Source organism: Pezoporus wallicus, unplaced genomic scaffold (assembly GCF_028554395.1).
Source record: "Pezoporus wallicus isolate ANWC-B61680 ecotype Strahan unplaced genomic scaffold, APGP_CSIRO_Pwel_v1 contig_6217, whole genome shotgun sequence".
In the NCBI taxonomy this organism is placed as follows: Eukaryota; Metazoa; Chordata; class Aves; order Psittaciformes; family Psittacidae; genus Pezoporus; species Pezoporus wallicus.
In genome coordinates this window covers 946639-964231 of record NW_026637336.1, presented here as the reverse complement: position 1 = coordinate 964231, position 17593 = coordinate 946639, and the positions used below count along the sequence as shown (strand labels likewise).

General features: G+C 44.7%; 1 protein-coding gene across 1 annotated transcript in view; it reads right to left on the bottom strand.

Moving 5' to 3' along the window:
* Window positions 1-16835, bottom strand: part of MAP7D3 (MAP7 domain containing 3) — a 41450-nt gene extending 24615 nt beyond the window's left edge. Inside the window, exons 1-4 of the mRNA XM_057404880.1 lie at window positions 16736-16835; window positions 4698-4799; window positions 3806-3886; window positions 2206-2369 (exon numbers count right to left, since the gene is read on the bottom strand). Coding sequence (XP_057260863.1) covers window positions 2206-2369; window positions 3806-3886; window positions 4698-4799; window positions 16736-16820 — 432 coding nt within the window. The 5' untranslated portion in view covers window positions 16821-16835. The remainder of the gene's footprint in view (window positions 1-2205; window positions 2370-3805; window positions 3887-4697; window positions 4800-16735) is intronic.
* Window positions 16836-17593: the final 758 nt, after the last annotated feature.

Sequence of the window (17593 nt, the reverse complement as noted above, 5' to 3'; positions counted from 1 at the left end):
GGAGCTGCTAATGGGGGCACTGGAGCTCTGAAGGTGAGCTGTAACCATGCCAGATTGATTCTTCTCAGCCAGGTTTCCATACACATGTCAACAACACATTTCTCTTCTGGAACAGTCATATCCCAAGTGATCTTTTGAAGCAGTATTTACTGCTGATACACTAATGCAAGATGCCAAGGGACTCATTATCCAAACTTTTCTCCCTCTTGAGGACACAGGACTTTTGCCATCTTTCAACACCATCTCACAACACAAACTACAAAGCAAACTCGGAAGGAAGGGAGGAACGATTCTGTCCCCTGACAAAAGATAAATCTGTCTGAAATACAAAGCTGAGCTTCCCCTCTTGCAGAAACCTGAACTGGAGCTAGCCTAAGTGCCAAAGTACCCAGACATTAGGTAATCCGTAGATGATATTTCCATGGAGGTATCTGCAGTGCAGTAATCTTCAAAGTCATAGCTAGAGACATAAGCTTCACTTTACAAACAACAGAGATCAGCCATCAGCTCAAGACACATACATAGTAAGTTGCACAGCTGTACAGAATAACTAAGTAACTGTTAAGAGAGGTATTGAAATCCTAGTCAAGATTCTCTTAGGCAGAAAGCCACTTCTTTTTCCATAGGATTTGCTATTGAAGATGATTAACTTGACTTGGCTGAAACACCAAGCAAGAATGTTGGAGATTTATGTATTTTTTGATGCACTTCTATCTACTAAATTTACAGCTATAGATGGCATCTTCCTGGCAAGTATTGCCCTAAGGTCACAGAATCCTTAGGGGTGGGAAGGGACCTCTGAAGATTATCTAGTCCAACCAGGGAGGTTGCTAAGGCAGGGTCACCTAGAGCACAGCCTAGCTGTTTTGAAAGTGATAGTTTTCTAATGTCAGAGTACCAAAGCCAAGATCTGCTTCCACTTTCTGGTTGAAAGCAAGGTTTACAGGTCAAGTGCACACTATTTTCCCCACCTGCTGGATTCTTCATGTGTAACTGTATGGACAAGGTCAACTTCCTCCAGGGACTCGGTGAAAGACATGGTTAACACCAATCAGCTAGCCCATGTCGTCTTCATCCCAGTGGCCACTTAAAACATACCTACCATCCTCCAAATTACATGAAGAAATGTACTATATAGCCTGAGGGGTAACACGTTTTGAAGCAAAAGGGATGCTTTTTACTTGAAGTAGTTGCTTAAAGGGATGAGACTGGATACTGCAGTCGAGGCCCACCCAAACATTTCTGCTTGTTCCCCAGCAATGTGAACTATTCCATGAAGTCCAAATGGAATATCAGTCTGAACACACCCAGAAGCCAATTACAGAGAACCAAACACCAGTGTAGAACACTGCCAGGCAAAAAAGGGTAAAATGGATGTATTGGTAGAACAATGGGACAATGGCTGGACTCCAAGGGCACAACCAGGCCCTTCATCAATGACCCACAGCAACTTCTTACAACCAGCCTATGAAAGCACACGTGCATGTCACGCCTTTATTGCTGACACCCTGGAATGACCCCTTTCAGCACCTGCATCACATTTAACACACACTAGAAAGTCTACTCTTCAAAAGAGATGGCATAACTTCACACATTTCTTTCTACTTTCAGCTTCTACCAAACTGCAATGAGCTCTGCAACTCAAATACCGCTCTGGTGGTCCACATGCAGTCAAAGCAAAGGCAAATTGCCAAGTAAGAATAGTCAATACACAGATCAAAGCAGCAAATGGTAACTACACATATAATATTATCAACTGCTCAACATACACAACAGATTGTAATTGAGAAGTGAAAGAACATGAGCCTCTTGGACCACAATGGGGCTCCCAGGAAGCAAGACAGAGAACTAACAAAAGCCTGAGACCTGCCAGCCATGCTGACTTATAAGCAGGATCTACAAAATACAGAAAGCAACCTAGAAATCTAAGAATATGGGGTGAGATTTTTGCTCATGTGAAAAATAACCAGTGACCAAATGCAGCTCCTGAAGGCCTGAGTGCCTCAGGTATAGCTAAAGCTAGGCATGGGACGGGGAAGGAGGACATGTGTCTATACAGCCCACTGCACAGATGTGCATATATTTTTATGTTCTAATACATTTCCCATTTCCATAGCTTCCTATTTCTAATCACTTCAGAGCACAGTAATGTAGGAAAACAACGGAGCATTTTCTTTCCAACTACAGAACTTTGACACGTGGTACCTTTTCCTCCTCGATTTTTTGTTTCCTCTTTTCTTCTACTGCTGCCCTCCGTTGTTCCTCTTTCTGCTTCTGTTCTTTTAGCTTTCTCTGCCTTTCTTCTAGCTGTTTTTCATACTGGAGTTTTGCCTTTCTCTCCTTCTCCAGGATCTGTGTCTCTCTGGCAGCTGTAGGTTTTTAAGGAAGAATTAGAATCAAACTTGACTATTCATCGATATTACAACACAACTTACAGGCAGGAGACTACCACAGAAAACTATCACCACTTAAAGCTAGAACATACAGCAAGATTAGCTTGCAGAGCTGGATGACACTGCACATGACAACAGAGGAGTCTAATTCTGTCTGCAGGTTAGGCTGGAATTAGAAACTTTCCTGCCATTAGACTTTACTGCCTAGACAGGAATGTCAGGATACACATATACCCTGTATTAAGCATGTATTTTTCTTCCCATCCTAATAGCAAAGTCTCTGTCGCTAAGTAGTGAGTACCAAAAGGCAGAATTTTCTATGTTGTGCTTTTCCTTTCTTTTTATAGAACAAAATACAGTGGAAAGCTTTAGAGCACTGAGATAGATGGGAAACCCCCCACAGTTACTGCATCCGAGGTCAAAAGAGTTGTGTCACTATTCTCCACAGCCTCCACCTAGGAGCAGCTGCGTGCAGTTCAACAGGAAGCTGCAAGCCCTGTGACAAAAAGCTCGTGGTTGAATACACACAGTGGAAGTATTTTCCATGGCTATGCAGATTAAACGACCCAAGAGACCAGATAATTACACCAACAATGCAGTACCTAGATATAAGATACAGATATAAGGCAGTATCTAGATATAAGGCACCCAAAATAATGAATTTATCTGTGTCCTAGTCCTATCCTCTCTCCATGTTAGGATAACTCCATCATTCTCACTGCTTGGCTTTCATGTTAAGAAACAAACATACTGGCCAGAGAGAAACCACTCCTCACAAGCTGGGAGACCAAGAACCAGAACTGCAGGGCATCCTGTGACCCTTTCATCTCTTGCCACACATACATGCACCAATTCACATCACAGGCAGCTTAAAGCTGGGCAAGTTTATGCTCCTCTCTGGGTCTCTGATTCTTTGCTAAGATAAAGTATATACTGCTGACACTTCAATTGAGGAGCCACTGCAGCATGCTAGGAAACAAGGGAAACAGTGTTCAAGGCAGTCAGGACATTCAGCTAGCTAAACCTTTTCGATCCACTCTGAATCAGTGTTCCCCAAACCTCAGTCTTTAGGGCTACAGGAAGGAGTTCTAAAGCTAAAAGTTTTACTTTGAGAAGTGTTCTTGGTAAGGCTTTCAGTAAGAAACGGGCTAAATTTATTTGCTGGTCACTCAAAAATGGAAGCTCAGAAGTGACATACAGCTTTAGGAAGCCAGAAATCTCTAGAAAGTTTTCCTCTCAAATTTAATAGTTCTTCATTCAGGTTCACAGATGGTCACTGATGCAAGACCAAGAGCAGACCTCGCCTCTTCTCCCCAGCAAGCTGGAAAACGTGACTGAACACGGAGTAAGAAAGTTATTCCTTTATCATAGACATTGAAGGAAATGGTGTTTGAAATGAAACATGAAAATACCTTGTTGCTTTTCCCGCTCTTCTCTACGCTCCCTGGCCAGTCTTTGTCTTTCTTCTGTTCTTAGAATGGAACCATCTATCACTGTCAAAAGGAAAAATGAACACATCCAATTGTCAGTCATTTCAAACATTCAAATTAGTAAAGGAAAAGATGAAAGTCTTCGCTGTCAAAAGGATAATGGAACTTCCCAAGAGGGACATACAGCACCAAAGCACTGCACATTCCATACAGAGAGAGTCAAGATGTAATCTGGAACGTTCACAGGAAGCTGAATACCCTCCTTTTTCCCTTTTCCATTCCCTCAAAACAAGCAATCCACTATTCTTACTAGGTACAGCAGAAAGTAGCCACAATATTAGAAGGCCCAATGCACACAGCCAAAAGAAAGCCTGAACAGAAGTCAGGTGCGTGGGAACACACCCATTCCAAAGCCACTTCTGATCCTCATTCTTGTACATATTAATTCCTGTGATCAAGAATTACAGGAATCCAGGACAACTCAACCTGAGAACAGATAGTTCACCCAGAATAACCAATTCAAAGTGCTGTGGGATAGCTAGTTTGCAGCCTAAGCAGAACCAAGATTCCTTAAGTCTTTGTGGGTATTAAGACTAAGATTTCAGCAAGAAGCGAACTGGTAACCTAATGAGAGCACAAAACCAACCCCATTTATCTTTGTTGTTATGCTCTGCTGAAAAGACAGGCAACTTCATCAACTGAACTGTGAGCAAGCCATGAGCAAAGACCTTCCATGAATCCCTGAACCACTGACGAGGTGCTTTGTGCTCTGATGCCTCCTGAAGAAAGAGCATCAAACTTCTTCTTGAAAGGAGTTTTATTCATTCCCTTGTGAACCCAGTACTTCATTAAGAACAATGACCAATAATTATACCTGGTTTAGTTGCCGTCTTTATATTTATTGAGGTCTGAACTGCAACAGGGCTAATGCCACTTTGGCTTCTTCTTTCTTCTGCTATGGCCTGGGCTGCAGCAACTGTGAGAAAGAAGAATTCCATAGTAAGAAAAGCTCTACAACCAAAATCGATTAAATAAATAGCTAAAATAAAGACATAAATTTCTATCTGAGGTTGCAAATACTTTTATTAAATAACTATCCTGGGGCTGATCAACTTGTGAGAGGAAAAAACATGTTAAATGAGACTTCAGACCTGGAACAGCTTTGCTATGTTAAAAACACCAGTTGCGAACCCTTATGTTTGAAGATGCGGAGCAAAGAACTAGAGAGTTTCCAAACTTGTATATGGAAAGAAACAGTACTTAGCAGTTATGAGTCCGACTTACACTTAATAATAAAAGCTCTTTGCTACCATACACGTATTTGCAGACTGAACACACAGATGTAATAGTCGATTAGCACTGGTAGAATCATCTTCTCATGAAGACCTTTCATTATTTCATGCCATGAAACAGAAAGTGGCTTAGCTGCAGAAAGAAAACCATTAAGGGAGGCTTACAGTGGACTTCTACACTGGATCTTCAAAAATAAACTCTTAATCATAAATTAAGACTCCAAACCAGTAATTGGAGCATTTGTGCAGAGACCCATTCACCTTAGGGGAGTTTCACCAAGGTGAGCACACTGAACTACGGCTCACAGTTCATCACAGAGAAATGAAATGCTGGCAATATTAATTCTGCTAAATAATTAACCCCATTATGAAGCCAGAGAGACTGATTTACACATCACTTTCCACAGATTTTCTTTATTTTGGCATCAGCTTTCACTTTAACTGATCACCTTTTAGGGTGGGAAGGTGAAGTGTGACAGGGAAAGCAGGCAGGGTAAGAGAGCATCAACCCATTTTCCTGCACAACTTTGTCTAGGAGCATCCTTACAGCAGTGACACCTTGTCTTCAGCTTGGCTGGCAGATATGGGGAGATCAACTTGATTCTTGCAGAGGAAGCAAGAGAACACACCATGTAATCAGCGAACAAGAGAGAAGTTGATGCCTGTCTTAAACATAAAAGGCAACCCACAAAAGCTACCTATAAAGTACCAGATTTCAACCATAACGTGCAGGAGGAATGGTGTTACTTTAAATGTAACACCAAATTCGACAAGGAAAGCTCTGCCAATGATCTCAGGCTTCCCTTTAATAGAGTAGTGCAGGATGCAAAGGAGGAAGGAAGAGTCTCCCTCTTCTCCATGCATTGCCATGACAACTAGTTGTGTCATGGTAATAACCCTCCCTAAGGCTGTGCCCAAGAACAATCACCTCAAAGTGTTTAATCCCATGTGATGTCAGTGATAAATGCAGATTACAATCCTTATTCAGCAACTCTAAGTTGTCACCCGCAGCTGTTGCCATGCCTTGAATTCATTTTTCATTGCAGCACCAAACAAACGTCTTCCTCAGTTCCATCCCATACATCTCAGAGCTCTTTTCAGACAAGTCAAGAGACCAGATACACTGCAACACACTAAGATTACCAACTGGCAAAGAGAACAGCTAAAAAGGCTCACCGTAATTAGTCAGAAAGCTGATTTACACACTGTTACATGTCACATAGATGGGCATCTAGCCCCAAAATGTTACCAACAAAACTATATATTCTCAACACAATTAGATGTGAAAACAGCCTGAGAAAAACTGGCCTACTGCAGGCTTTTCGGAAAGCAAAACCATACAGCTAGGGCACTTACATCCAATGACACCTTCGTAGATCAAGAAAGGATCAAGAAAGAACATGAGCTGCTTCAAATACCATTTCAAGTGAAGCCAATCCCAGAAACCCAGTTGCATCTTCAGTGTCCAGCGGGAAGGGAGGAGACCGAGGGTGTACAGGGAGATGGAGCCAGCCTGTCCGGGAGAGGAGCCCAACAGAATGAACTCACCCTACACCTACACCAGGCATAGTTAAGACCAGCACTGGGATTTTGCCTCAGCTCTCCAAGTTTAAGTATCCAAATTGACTGCAAGAAGCAAGCTGCAATTTAAAGAGGTGCAACATTCACCTTATTTTACTTGCAGAGGTAGCTGACGATGAGAAATCTTGCTGAACGAACCAGGCGTAAAGGATGCAGGGATTATGCCTTTATTTATTCATTTAAAACCAAACAAACACAATGTTCATGATTAGAAGGCACTCATTTAAAAATGTGTCACATCTGCAAAGCAATTAGGCAGTTCATCTTAATTAATTAAGGTTGCAAAAAAGTACCATAGAACAGGAAAGTGGGTTACGGAAACAGCACAGCTCGCAAAGGACACAGAGGTGTAAAGAGGCTGCAACTACTTAGCCAAAGGATTTTGTATGTCAGGGGTTTTTTGTATGTCAGTCAAAACAGTCTGTGTTCAATGCTTCATTATTTGCATAGAAACAAGGTGCTTACAAATTGGGAAGGAGCAGATTTAAAGGCACCTTCGTGTCACACAGAAGCAATCCATAAAGTCAGCATGAAAAATGAACTGGGGACGAGAAGAAAAGATTATTAAAAGGGGAACAGCCATCCCCCCAAGATAAAAGAGCTCAGTTTCACCAAGTCTCAGGTCAGCAGACAGATTTTACAGCCCTTGTCAATTTGATGATAAATTTACAATACGAAACTGTGATTTCCAAACTCCACGTTCGCCTACAGGATGCGAAAATGAACTGCACGCTGTTGTACCTTTCAACCTCGAAAAGAAGAGAGACTTTGCTTTAATATGATAAAAGAAATCTGCATTTTTAATACATTTAAATATCCTTTGGCACAGATGCCTCTCATTTTTTGGCCTAGCTTTCCATAATGAAAGTAGCATTGCCCATAATGAAAGTAGCATTTTCCATATCGAAAGCAGCATTTTCCATATCGAAAGCAGCAGCCTTCAACTGAGCAAAGCTTCCCTGCAAAGAATTCTCCACAAACTCTTACCTATCTCTGTAAAATAAGCTTAAGACTTCTGTAATTAAACAGGATAGCCCAGGATGGGAAATCAGTTAACAGCCATTTCAGTACAACCTGTCTTACTGAGGGGAGCCTGCATGGCCATACTCAGCGAACTTCCTGAAGAAGTCTCTTAGAGGCAAACATAAATCTCACTTCTATTCTGAGCTGCCCCTCCCACAGCAGTCACTAAAGGCTTTCACAGCTATAATTTGTGATCTGTATAATGTGTGCGCTTGTTTTACCGTGGTCTACCTTTAAATACTGATATTAATAAAAGTACAGGCCACACATGTGGCCAATAACAATATCTGCATTCATGCATAATAAAACAGGTATATCAAATGGTCAGGTAATTTGGGAAGCAGTTTTCCTCCTGCACCCTCATCACTGTTTCACGCTACGTGTGGGGCCAAGCATCTCATGGATAACCCAAAGCAAGGGAAGCAGCAGGAACTGGCTGCTGCAGGAGGCAACGTGCCAGACAAAGCTGACTCCCAATTCCACCTCCCAGCTGAGGCTCAGGCTGGAAGTCCCACGCAGGTACAGCAGTGCATCGCTCACTGAGCATGACAGCACTTCCTTTTGCTGATCAGGTTTCCTATATGCCCTAAGAGACCAGTGCTAAAAATAAAACCTTATTCCTATTTCAATCCTTGCACTGAGTTAATACCCTTGGCCCTTGGCAAGGCTGCCAAAGGACCCACACAGTTGCTGCTCTTAAACCTCCTTAAGGACTGAAACAGCTCCATCTCTTCATCTAGCGAGGTTTAGGGCTTCCATCTCGGTACCCACGACCCAGCCAGACACTGCTCCCCATGCCAAAGCAGAAGGAAGAGCAGAACATGCTGACTTTCACAGCAATCCTTCTGGTTCTTTTGGTTTAATGACTCCTTATGCAAAGCCAACAACCAAAACAATCCCAGACTAAGCCTTTGAAACAAAAGGTAGGAGGTCTCCTGAATGCAAAGCATTGTTGTGAATCTAAGCGTTTTCATAAAAGTTGAAAGCAGGTAACAAAAAGCCAATAAGAAATCCATAAACCAAAAGTAAGCTTCCAAGCAAAATGTCTCTGGATTTTATAGCAAATTGATAACATTTTCATCTTGCTCCATTACAGCAGCTAATAATGCTTGTCTAGCCAATGGCAATCCTTGTCAGGAACACTGTTCAAATCCTTTGTGTTCCAATCATTTTTGTCCATGCTTTCAGGAATGATGAGGGAAGTCAGCATCCAACTCGGAGATTTCTGTGTGCTGTCTTTTAAGCTGATTTCCACTCATTAATTAACACGGGTTAAGACAAACGGACACAAGATCATATCAGATGCTACCAAAATCGGGTACCGGTTTTACACCACTACTCCTTGTTTAAAGGACACCAGAGGAAGGATGCACCCTCACATAAGGTGGACAACACCAACTTCCTAATGATGAACAGCAAAGCCCTCTCAGCATGCACTCCTCTTCTCCCTGCTCTTCCTCTTCTTTCTGACTTGATCCTCACATCCCATCTTGGGGCTGCAAGGACTGCCAGGATCCATACCCAAACACGTGAGCCTCCCAGTAGGCACCCTCTGACGGACCAGCTGGAGGGCAGATGGCTCTCCTGTTTTGTCTGGGCAGCCACCAGATGGAAGGCACACGGATCTCCAGAAAGCAGTGCCTGCTGTCTCTCAGCTTCAGCAGGCCTGAAGAGCTTCCTGTTGTCTCATCCTTACTCCAGGCCCCATTCGCACACTTCCGTTCTATCTTTATTCCCTGCAGGGGATACCTGTTTTGTTATCTTTATGTGCTTTTCTCTCTTTAAGCCAGTTGCTGCAACTGCTTGTGAACAAGAATCTGGTTTTCTTCCCAATGTCTAAGGCAGTTTGGGATGGTTTCTTCAGCTCATCACAAGTATCAATCCCACTGGAAAACTCTTGACACAAGCATTCCTTTGTAGTACATGAATGAGCAGCTCCACAAATAAGTATTTGAGACCTATTTGCATGAATGTAAGCTTTTACTTAAACATCCACACTCAGATTAAGAGCTGGAAACATTTAAGAAACCCCCACATCATCAACAAAACACACCGTATTTCCAAGAAGGAAGCCTCCAAAGATAGAGCTGAAGCAATCTCAAAGCCACATTACCATATTCATTCAGCCTAGGGCGCAATCAGAGAGGCACCAGGAAGGTTGCTAGTTAATTTGTGGGTTGATCTCTGTACACTTTTCCTTAGGGGGAGCGCATAATCTAAACCAGACTTGAATGTAACACAAGCACAGACCAAAGAATCATAATTTGTCCTTGGAAGAATTGGCAGTCATCTCCAAACACTCTGTGCAGTCAGAGATGCTGTATCACTGTCCGACAGCCACATTAGGTGAGCACCATCCTTAGTCCAAATGCTAGTCTCTCTACTTAATGGGAAAAACAACCGGGCCTTCTGCTGCATTCACCTTCCCCTTTGCCACACTCTTCTTCCCCAGGGTTCTTCCTCACCATCCCGAAGACACATGGAAAGGCTTTGCATCATCCTGCAGGGTCCACTGTTTGGGGTTTTTAATCTTTCACCATCTGTTTTGATGCCATCACATCATTTGTACAAGAAGGTCCTCCAAAGGAGTCACCTCTCCACTTCACACATTGCCAACCCTCGGTGAGCTTTAACTCAGGTCATTCCCCTCTTCTACCTGGCATTAGTTAATAATCTGTTTATTGCATCGTGCTTACCAAGCTTATCTGCAGTGACTCTGCTTAGAGCTGATGCTTCCTGCATGAAGGACATCCAAGCCTCACAGTCCCAAGTGTGTTCTTTAGCAGCCGCGCACTGCTGTCCTGTCTTTGCCGTCTGGAAGCACAGTCTTAGTAAGACACAGCCACAGGGAAGCTGAAGCTTTGGAACGGTTGGAGCACTCATTATGTTTCCCAGTGAAAGAGCAAGGCACTGAGGTTGGGTAAAATCCTCCACCAGAATAAATTAAGGCTGCATTTTAGATGTAAAGAGAATTATTTCTGCACAGTTTCTGTGGGTTGGCAACTACAAACTCTTCTCACCAAGTGAAAAACAAACAGGAATTGCTTTCATCCACCTTGAGTGATTTCTTTGAAAGATATATTAGACACTGACTGCAACGCTGATGCAATATATAATGACTAAAACTCCCTTGTGAACCTTCCCAAGTGTAACATAAATCAGTAGTTACCTGCTTCTGCATAGAGGAAATTCCAAAGTAGCCTAATACACTGGACTGAAATGAAAGCAGTTCATAGAATAAATACGGTCTTACTTAATTTCAAATGGATTCACTGTGAAACTTAGTAGTTACATAAGTTACATTGCAGCCCAGGGGTCATCAAAAGCTGGACAGACGGAAATCAGCATCTCTGCTTTACTCCTCCAACACTGGAGGCTGCCTTCAACTGACTCCCATTCACCCTCCTGCACTGCCACTGCTACAAGTAACTTCGAGACAAACTCCTGCTCTCGTCTCCTCTTTCACATCTGTTTTCTCCATTGTATTTCTTTCTCTTATACTGCACTAGCCCTAACACTGGAAATCAGCTAACTTCTATCCACTACTTCCCCCTTTCCTGAGCAGCCTGATTGCTTTTGCTTGCTCCAAGCCTGTTCTAAATGCTTTTGTCCTCTTTGTCTGTAGGCTGGCTATTGTTTAATACATACACACAGCCCAAACAATGCCAGCAAAGAACACAGCCTAGCACTACAAGTCACAACGAACTTGAGGCAAACTCTGTGAAAACACCATTTTGAGATTTCTTTAGCTGGAAGGATAACAGCTTCTTTACATGACAGCAGTGAAAACTACTGCTTTTGCCTTCTATACTCAATGAATTTCTTAATAGCAACTTCAGAGCTCATTCAAACACTGTCTCTGCTCCAGAAGAAGAGGGACCGTATTGGCATTTACCCCCAAGACACCAGCCTTCAGACTCAAATCAAACCACTGAATGCACCAGAACAGTGATACAAGACACCGAGAGGTCCGCAGCGCACGTAACGCAGCAAACGCACTGTCTAAAACAAGACAGTGATGCAAAATGGATACAGGGCAAAAGAGACCAATAAAGAGACTCTATTTTTGCTTAACTCATTACCTACTGGCAGAGCTTTCAGAGAAATCTGAAAGTAAGGGGACACTTGCTGATCTGGTCTGGAGATGCCTGTCCTTGGTTTTGAATGTCCAGAACCCAACCTATACATCATTGATCAGCATCGTGCTGCAAAAAACACAGCCCTTTAAGAAATCCTCTTGGCAAAGCTAAGCAGAAGATAAACTTTCAAATGAATAAATGTGTTCTATTAAATATGTTCTTTAAGCATAAAGATTTCTGTTGGAGTTCTGTATTCTTGCAGCCAATCCCTCTCGGACTTGCAAGAACACTTGGAAGCTTTAAAACGCTTGCCTAGAGAAAGCAATTCACAAGCCACTACAGTATCTTTGCTCCCTCCCAAGATTCAGGTCAGTGCATTCAAACAGTAGAGGCTGTCTGTAAACTAAGAGCCAGTTAAGTACTCACAAAGCAGTATTTTAAGAGTTCCCTGTGAATTATGAAGGCATAAAACACCCCTCGGCTAGTGGTACCCGTGTTCTTCAAAGCCAACTTCTGCTGTGGATCCTTCACCTAGAAAGCAGAAGTTTCCAAGGGACTGGAAAATAAAAGTAATTTAGAAGAAAACAAGTGTCAAGCAGCAGCCTTCCTGAAAAGCAAACGCTTGTGGCCGTTTCTGTACCCTGTGAACACCACAGGAACATAGGGTGGATGTGCTGAGGCACTATGTGGGCAGCTGAGGCTTCTCTTCCAACCAAGAACACTTGGAGCAACATTTGATCTTTCGTACATGAATCCCATAGTCCAAGTTCATCCCCAGAAACTAGAACAGTCTGAATTTACTGGGCAGGCATATATGAACACATTGAAAGCCTATCATCAAGTAAGAATTACCTGGATGTAAGATGCATAGCTGGAAGCTACACGGCACCAAGTTATTCGTGGCAGACCAGGAATTTGAAGACCCTGGTTTGTTTTTAAGATCCCATCAGTCAGATGCAGAGAATATTAAAACATCATTAAAACTGCATGCTCAGAATTGTATTTGTCAGGGTATCCTTTCACAACAGGGCTGCAAGTATCTCCAAGTATTTAATGAAGGTTAAAAACAGAGAGCAGCATTTGATACCCCTAATGACTAACCCAGAGTATTTCTTCTGTTTATCTCATAGTAACCCAGGGCTTTTCTTCTTAACTCTTTTATCACTTTGAACCACTGAGAATTAATACTATCATAAGTACTGATATGTACTTTAAATACTCCTACCTGTTTTCTTTTTCTTTTATACACCAGTGTATAAAGAAGCAACAGTCCCTAACTGTAGTCACATTTTCAGGCTATGCACAAGCATAGTACAAGCCACAGTATCTCTGGGCTCTCACCATCAGAGTTATGATCCTTAGAACTCATTATTTGTTGACTACTTCCATCTGAATTGAAGCATGGAATCCAAATTTATCTTCTGCAATTTTAACACATGAAGAACTATGTCGAGAATGGAACATTCTGTATAAGCCATTTCAAAAAATAGGCTGCATATACACATGGTTTTGATTTTTCTTTCCAGCAAGGAGGATATCCTTATCTTTCTTGGATGATTTTGGAGAAATCTCAAGAATTTAAAGTTTGCAATTAGAATAAAACCATTTTTATAAACCATTTACAACTGGAAGTAGACTTCAAAATGTTAAGCACCTAAGATGCAGCATGCACCTTCATGAATCAGCATGCAATTATCCCTACTCTGTACTATTGCATTTCCATGAACAAGAAGAAAATGAAATTAAGGCTTGTAGCCATCACAATTACATTAAGCTCTCAGCCTGACTTGGGAATGTTCTCTCTCACCACTGGGATCTCACCAGCTGCTGAGCTGCTCTCTGCATTGACCGCCTTGGCACTCTGTAAAGCACTCTAACTTCTACTTCCACATGGGGGAAAAGGACATAGCGCAGAAAAACCTTAAAGACCTTCAACAAAGTTATTAGGAGTTGGACAGAACAAGAAACTGAAGCCAGACCTAGCAAATGCCAATTGAATGTCCCAGTCACTGGGCCCCCTTTGCTCCACAGATGGAACATGTACAAGTCATTCACACAAACACCACCAAGATGACAACTCAATGCCTTCTTTCCTGTCAATTCTGCATATATGTGTTTGGTAAAGAAGTTACCAGGAACTGTGCTCCAGGCAAGGCAGACAAAGCCAGTCTCACTGACACAGGAAGAAACAACTGATTAGATGGAATGAAGCTGTTATTAGATAGCTTCCAACATAACTAGGCTAGGCCATGCAGGTCATGGGAATAATGCCTGCAGCTAGGTTTGTTGAAAAAGACACTTCATTTTTGTCCCATGTCCTGAGACAGGTTTCCCAAAAGACCATTTAGGTATTGGAGAGGAAAACATACATGCATCATTTTAACATACTCTTTTGAACAACCTTCACAACAGTGATGCAGTATCCAAGTGGAAATCCTAGCTACAGTGCAGCCAAGCTCTGGCAAAAGCAAGTACACATTCCCTACTGTTCATACTACAAAGGACATAATCAGAGATGTTAGTATTTCAGTGAAAGTGAAGATAAACCAATAAATGTAGGCTACAATAGCTTCAACCAGAGGAAGTTTTATTCTGATTACCCATAATGTTCAAGAAAAAACACTCGCTGGGTAAACCACAAGTAAATGCCTATTCTCCTCAAATCTTGACAAGCTCAGCAGTGCTTACGGTATTAGAACAGGAGCAGAAATTCCTCTTCATCCCTGAAGGATGACAGCAACAAGCACGGATCACAAGAATGGAGTAAGCAACTGCTGTTTCTGCACTGCTGTTTCACAGCGTACAATCATAACTCATTGCTAATGCTAAGCGATGTTCATGCATCACTGACAGAAATGTTAACTGGCTTCTAGCTGTAGTAGGAACTGTACTCTTTGTAGAATTGCTGCTTTTTGTTACCCACCTGAAGGAAATAAGATTGGACAGGTGTGTAAGAGCAGACAATTACTGCAAAGAAATCACAGAACTGACACAGCAGGCATGATTTGACCTGCAGAATCTTAATTACAGTTGATATTCAGGAAAGAGAAGCACCTTTTCCTTACTTCAATAGTAGCTTTAAATGGCAAGAAAAAGTCTCTTTAAACTTACCCCATTGGTGTGGAAGTTAGTAACAAGTGGCACCACGGGATTCTACACTTTCAAGGCCTAAAATCCTTAACAAGCATCAGATCAAAGCAGTATCAAGAGGCTGGTAACAGAGAGCGGAGGCTGAATGGTAGCGTGGCCCAAACCAGGTTCCACCTGCTGTCTCTTCACATCTCCAAACAGCCGGTATCAGACTTGGTTACTGCTTGCAACCTCTCTGAACAGCAGCAAACACAGTGGCAATTATCTTGCAGATTCCACTGTTAAGCACGGGATGGCAAGGACCATTTCTAAACATCGTTTGCTTTCCCCACAGAGCGGGGGAGTGCCACTGACAAGCAGTCAGGAGCAGAACTGCAGCAGCCTGTACACTCGCAGACAGTATTGCTTCACATCAGCAGCGAGTTCATCCTCTAGCATGTAACTGCTAGAAGTGCTTCTAATGTAAACTGAAGTTCAGATTCTGGTTCAGTGACTTCTACCCCCTCGGGGGAAAAAAAATCAAGGTCTAGCCTTGCCAGGATCCAGTGAGGGGGTTTGGTTTTGGTTTCTAACATGATGTGCATATTAGAACACGCGCGTATCTAAAGGGAGATGGAGCTCAAGGAACATTTCACCTCTGGTCTTGGGATTAAATCAAGGTCATGACAGCTGTCAGCAAATATGAGTGCCCACTTTTAGAAGAGCTCAGGAGCCACGATGTAACTGCACCCAATGCACAAAAGAAAGCTCAGCAGTTCCAGCAGGCAGGATAAGAATCAAACAGACATGGCCTGTGCAGGTGAGAAGTGCTATCTTTTGGCAGCGTTCCTTCTGGAGCACTAAACTCTCTCCGCTTTGAAAGAGAAATAAAGAGTAATTCAGTGCTATTTCTGACAGACGACCCACTGAAGACTAAAGGCTGCCAGACAAGAGTTGTGCATTCACAACCTTTTGCCAGCACTCTTCATGTAATTACACAGGTACACTGAAAAGAATCAAGCAAGAAGCTATCTGAGCAGCTCCTGCACACAGTCCAGATTAGCTTAGATCAAACCACACTTCTCTTGCTTGATTTTTGTCTCGGATAAGAAAACGTTTATCTTTGCTAATGGCTCACCCACAAAGCCTAACGTGTGGAGATGTGCCATGAGATTATGCTTGGAACATGTATCAAGGATGCACAATACTCATTTATGATATTAAAGGGCCTAAAGAGGCACATAAACACACCCAAAGCAAAGTTTCTTTAGCTCTCTTAAGACAGCAGTTAAACAAAAGGGAAGGTATGAAGGTATTACCCCAGCCTCTGATTGGGGCTCAATGCCGCAGACTGCCCCTGCCTCGTACACCTGAGCTCTGAGCTGCCAGCGGCCGCACCGCACGGACAAACCGGCTGCAAACACCGATGGTTTGCAGCGAACTCAAGAGCCCCCCCAAGGAACCCGGTTAGCTCGGACCGCCAAGAAGCGCTGAAAACGGGGCTGTTGGGGTAACGAAGCCGCCCTGCAGCCGCTCGCTGCTGCCCGCAGGCTGCAGAGGTCCCAGCTCGGCTCTTAACGCCCGGAGGAGGAGAGGAGGCTCCACCGCCCCACAGCCCCGTCCGGGGGGCGGGCAGCGCCTCTCCCTCATCGCCCCGGACACAAAGCCCGGCGGCTCGCGGGCCCCACATCCCGCTCCCGGTGCCCGTCCACCCCGCCTCGGGAAGGGGGCCGGGCGTACCGCGCGGCGGAAGGCGGATGGGGAGGGGGGGGGACGGACACAACACCCGGCCCCAACGGCGGGCCCCGGGACCGCCCCGCCGGGACAGACCCCCCCCCCCCACAGCGCCCTTCCCTGCCCGCTCTCACCCATCTGCTCCCGCAGCCCCTTCAGGGAGGAGGAGGAGGAGGAGGAAGAGCAGGAGGGGGGAACCGCGCCGCCGCCCTCCGCCATCTTCAGTGCCGGGACGCGCCAGCGCCGGCCGGGCAAAGGGGGACGCGGGAGCGCAGTGCGCAGGCTCCGCGCCGCCCGGCAGCGCCGCCGCGGGGCAGAGCCGAGACGGGGCGGGGGACGGCGGGCGGCGGGCGGGGCCTGCCGGGGGCCGGTAGCGCGGGCGGGTGCTGCCCCAGCGGGGCCTCCAGCGGCGGCAGTGGGGAGAGCGCCACATCCCCATCCCCATCGCCATCCCCATCCCCACCGCCATCGGCATCGGCATCGCCATCCTCATCCCCATCCCCATCCCCATCGCCATCCCCACCGCCATCGCCATCCCCACCGCCATCCCCATCGCCATCCCCATCGCCATCCCCATCCCCATCGCCATCCCCATCCCCATCCGCATTCCCATCCCCATCACCATCCCCATCCCCATCGCCATCCCCATCCCCATCGCCATCCCCATCCCCATCGCCATCCCCACCGCCATCCCCATCCCCATCCCCATCGCCATCCCTATCCCCATCCCCATCGCCATCCCCATCGCCATCCCCATCCCCATCGCCATCCCCATCCCCATCCCCATTGCCATCCCCATCCCTATCGCCATCCCCATCCCCATTGCCATCCCCATCACCATCCTCAACCCCATCCCCATTCCCATCCCATCGCCATCCCCATCGCCATCCTCAACTCCATCCCCATCCCCATCCCATCCCCATCCCCATCCCTATTGCCATCCCCATCCCCATTGCCGTCCCCATCGCCATCCCCATCCCCATCCCCCATCC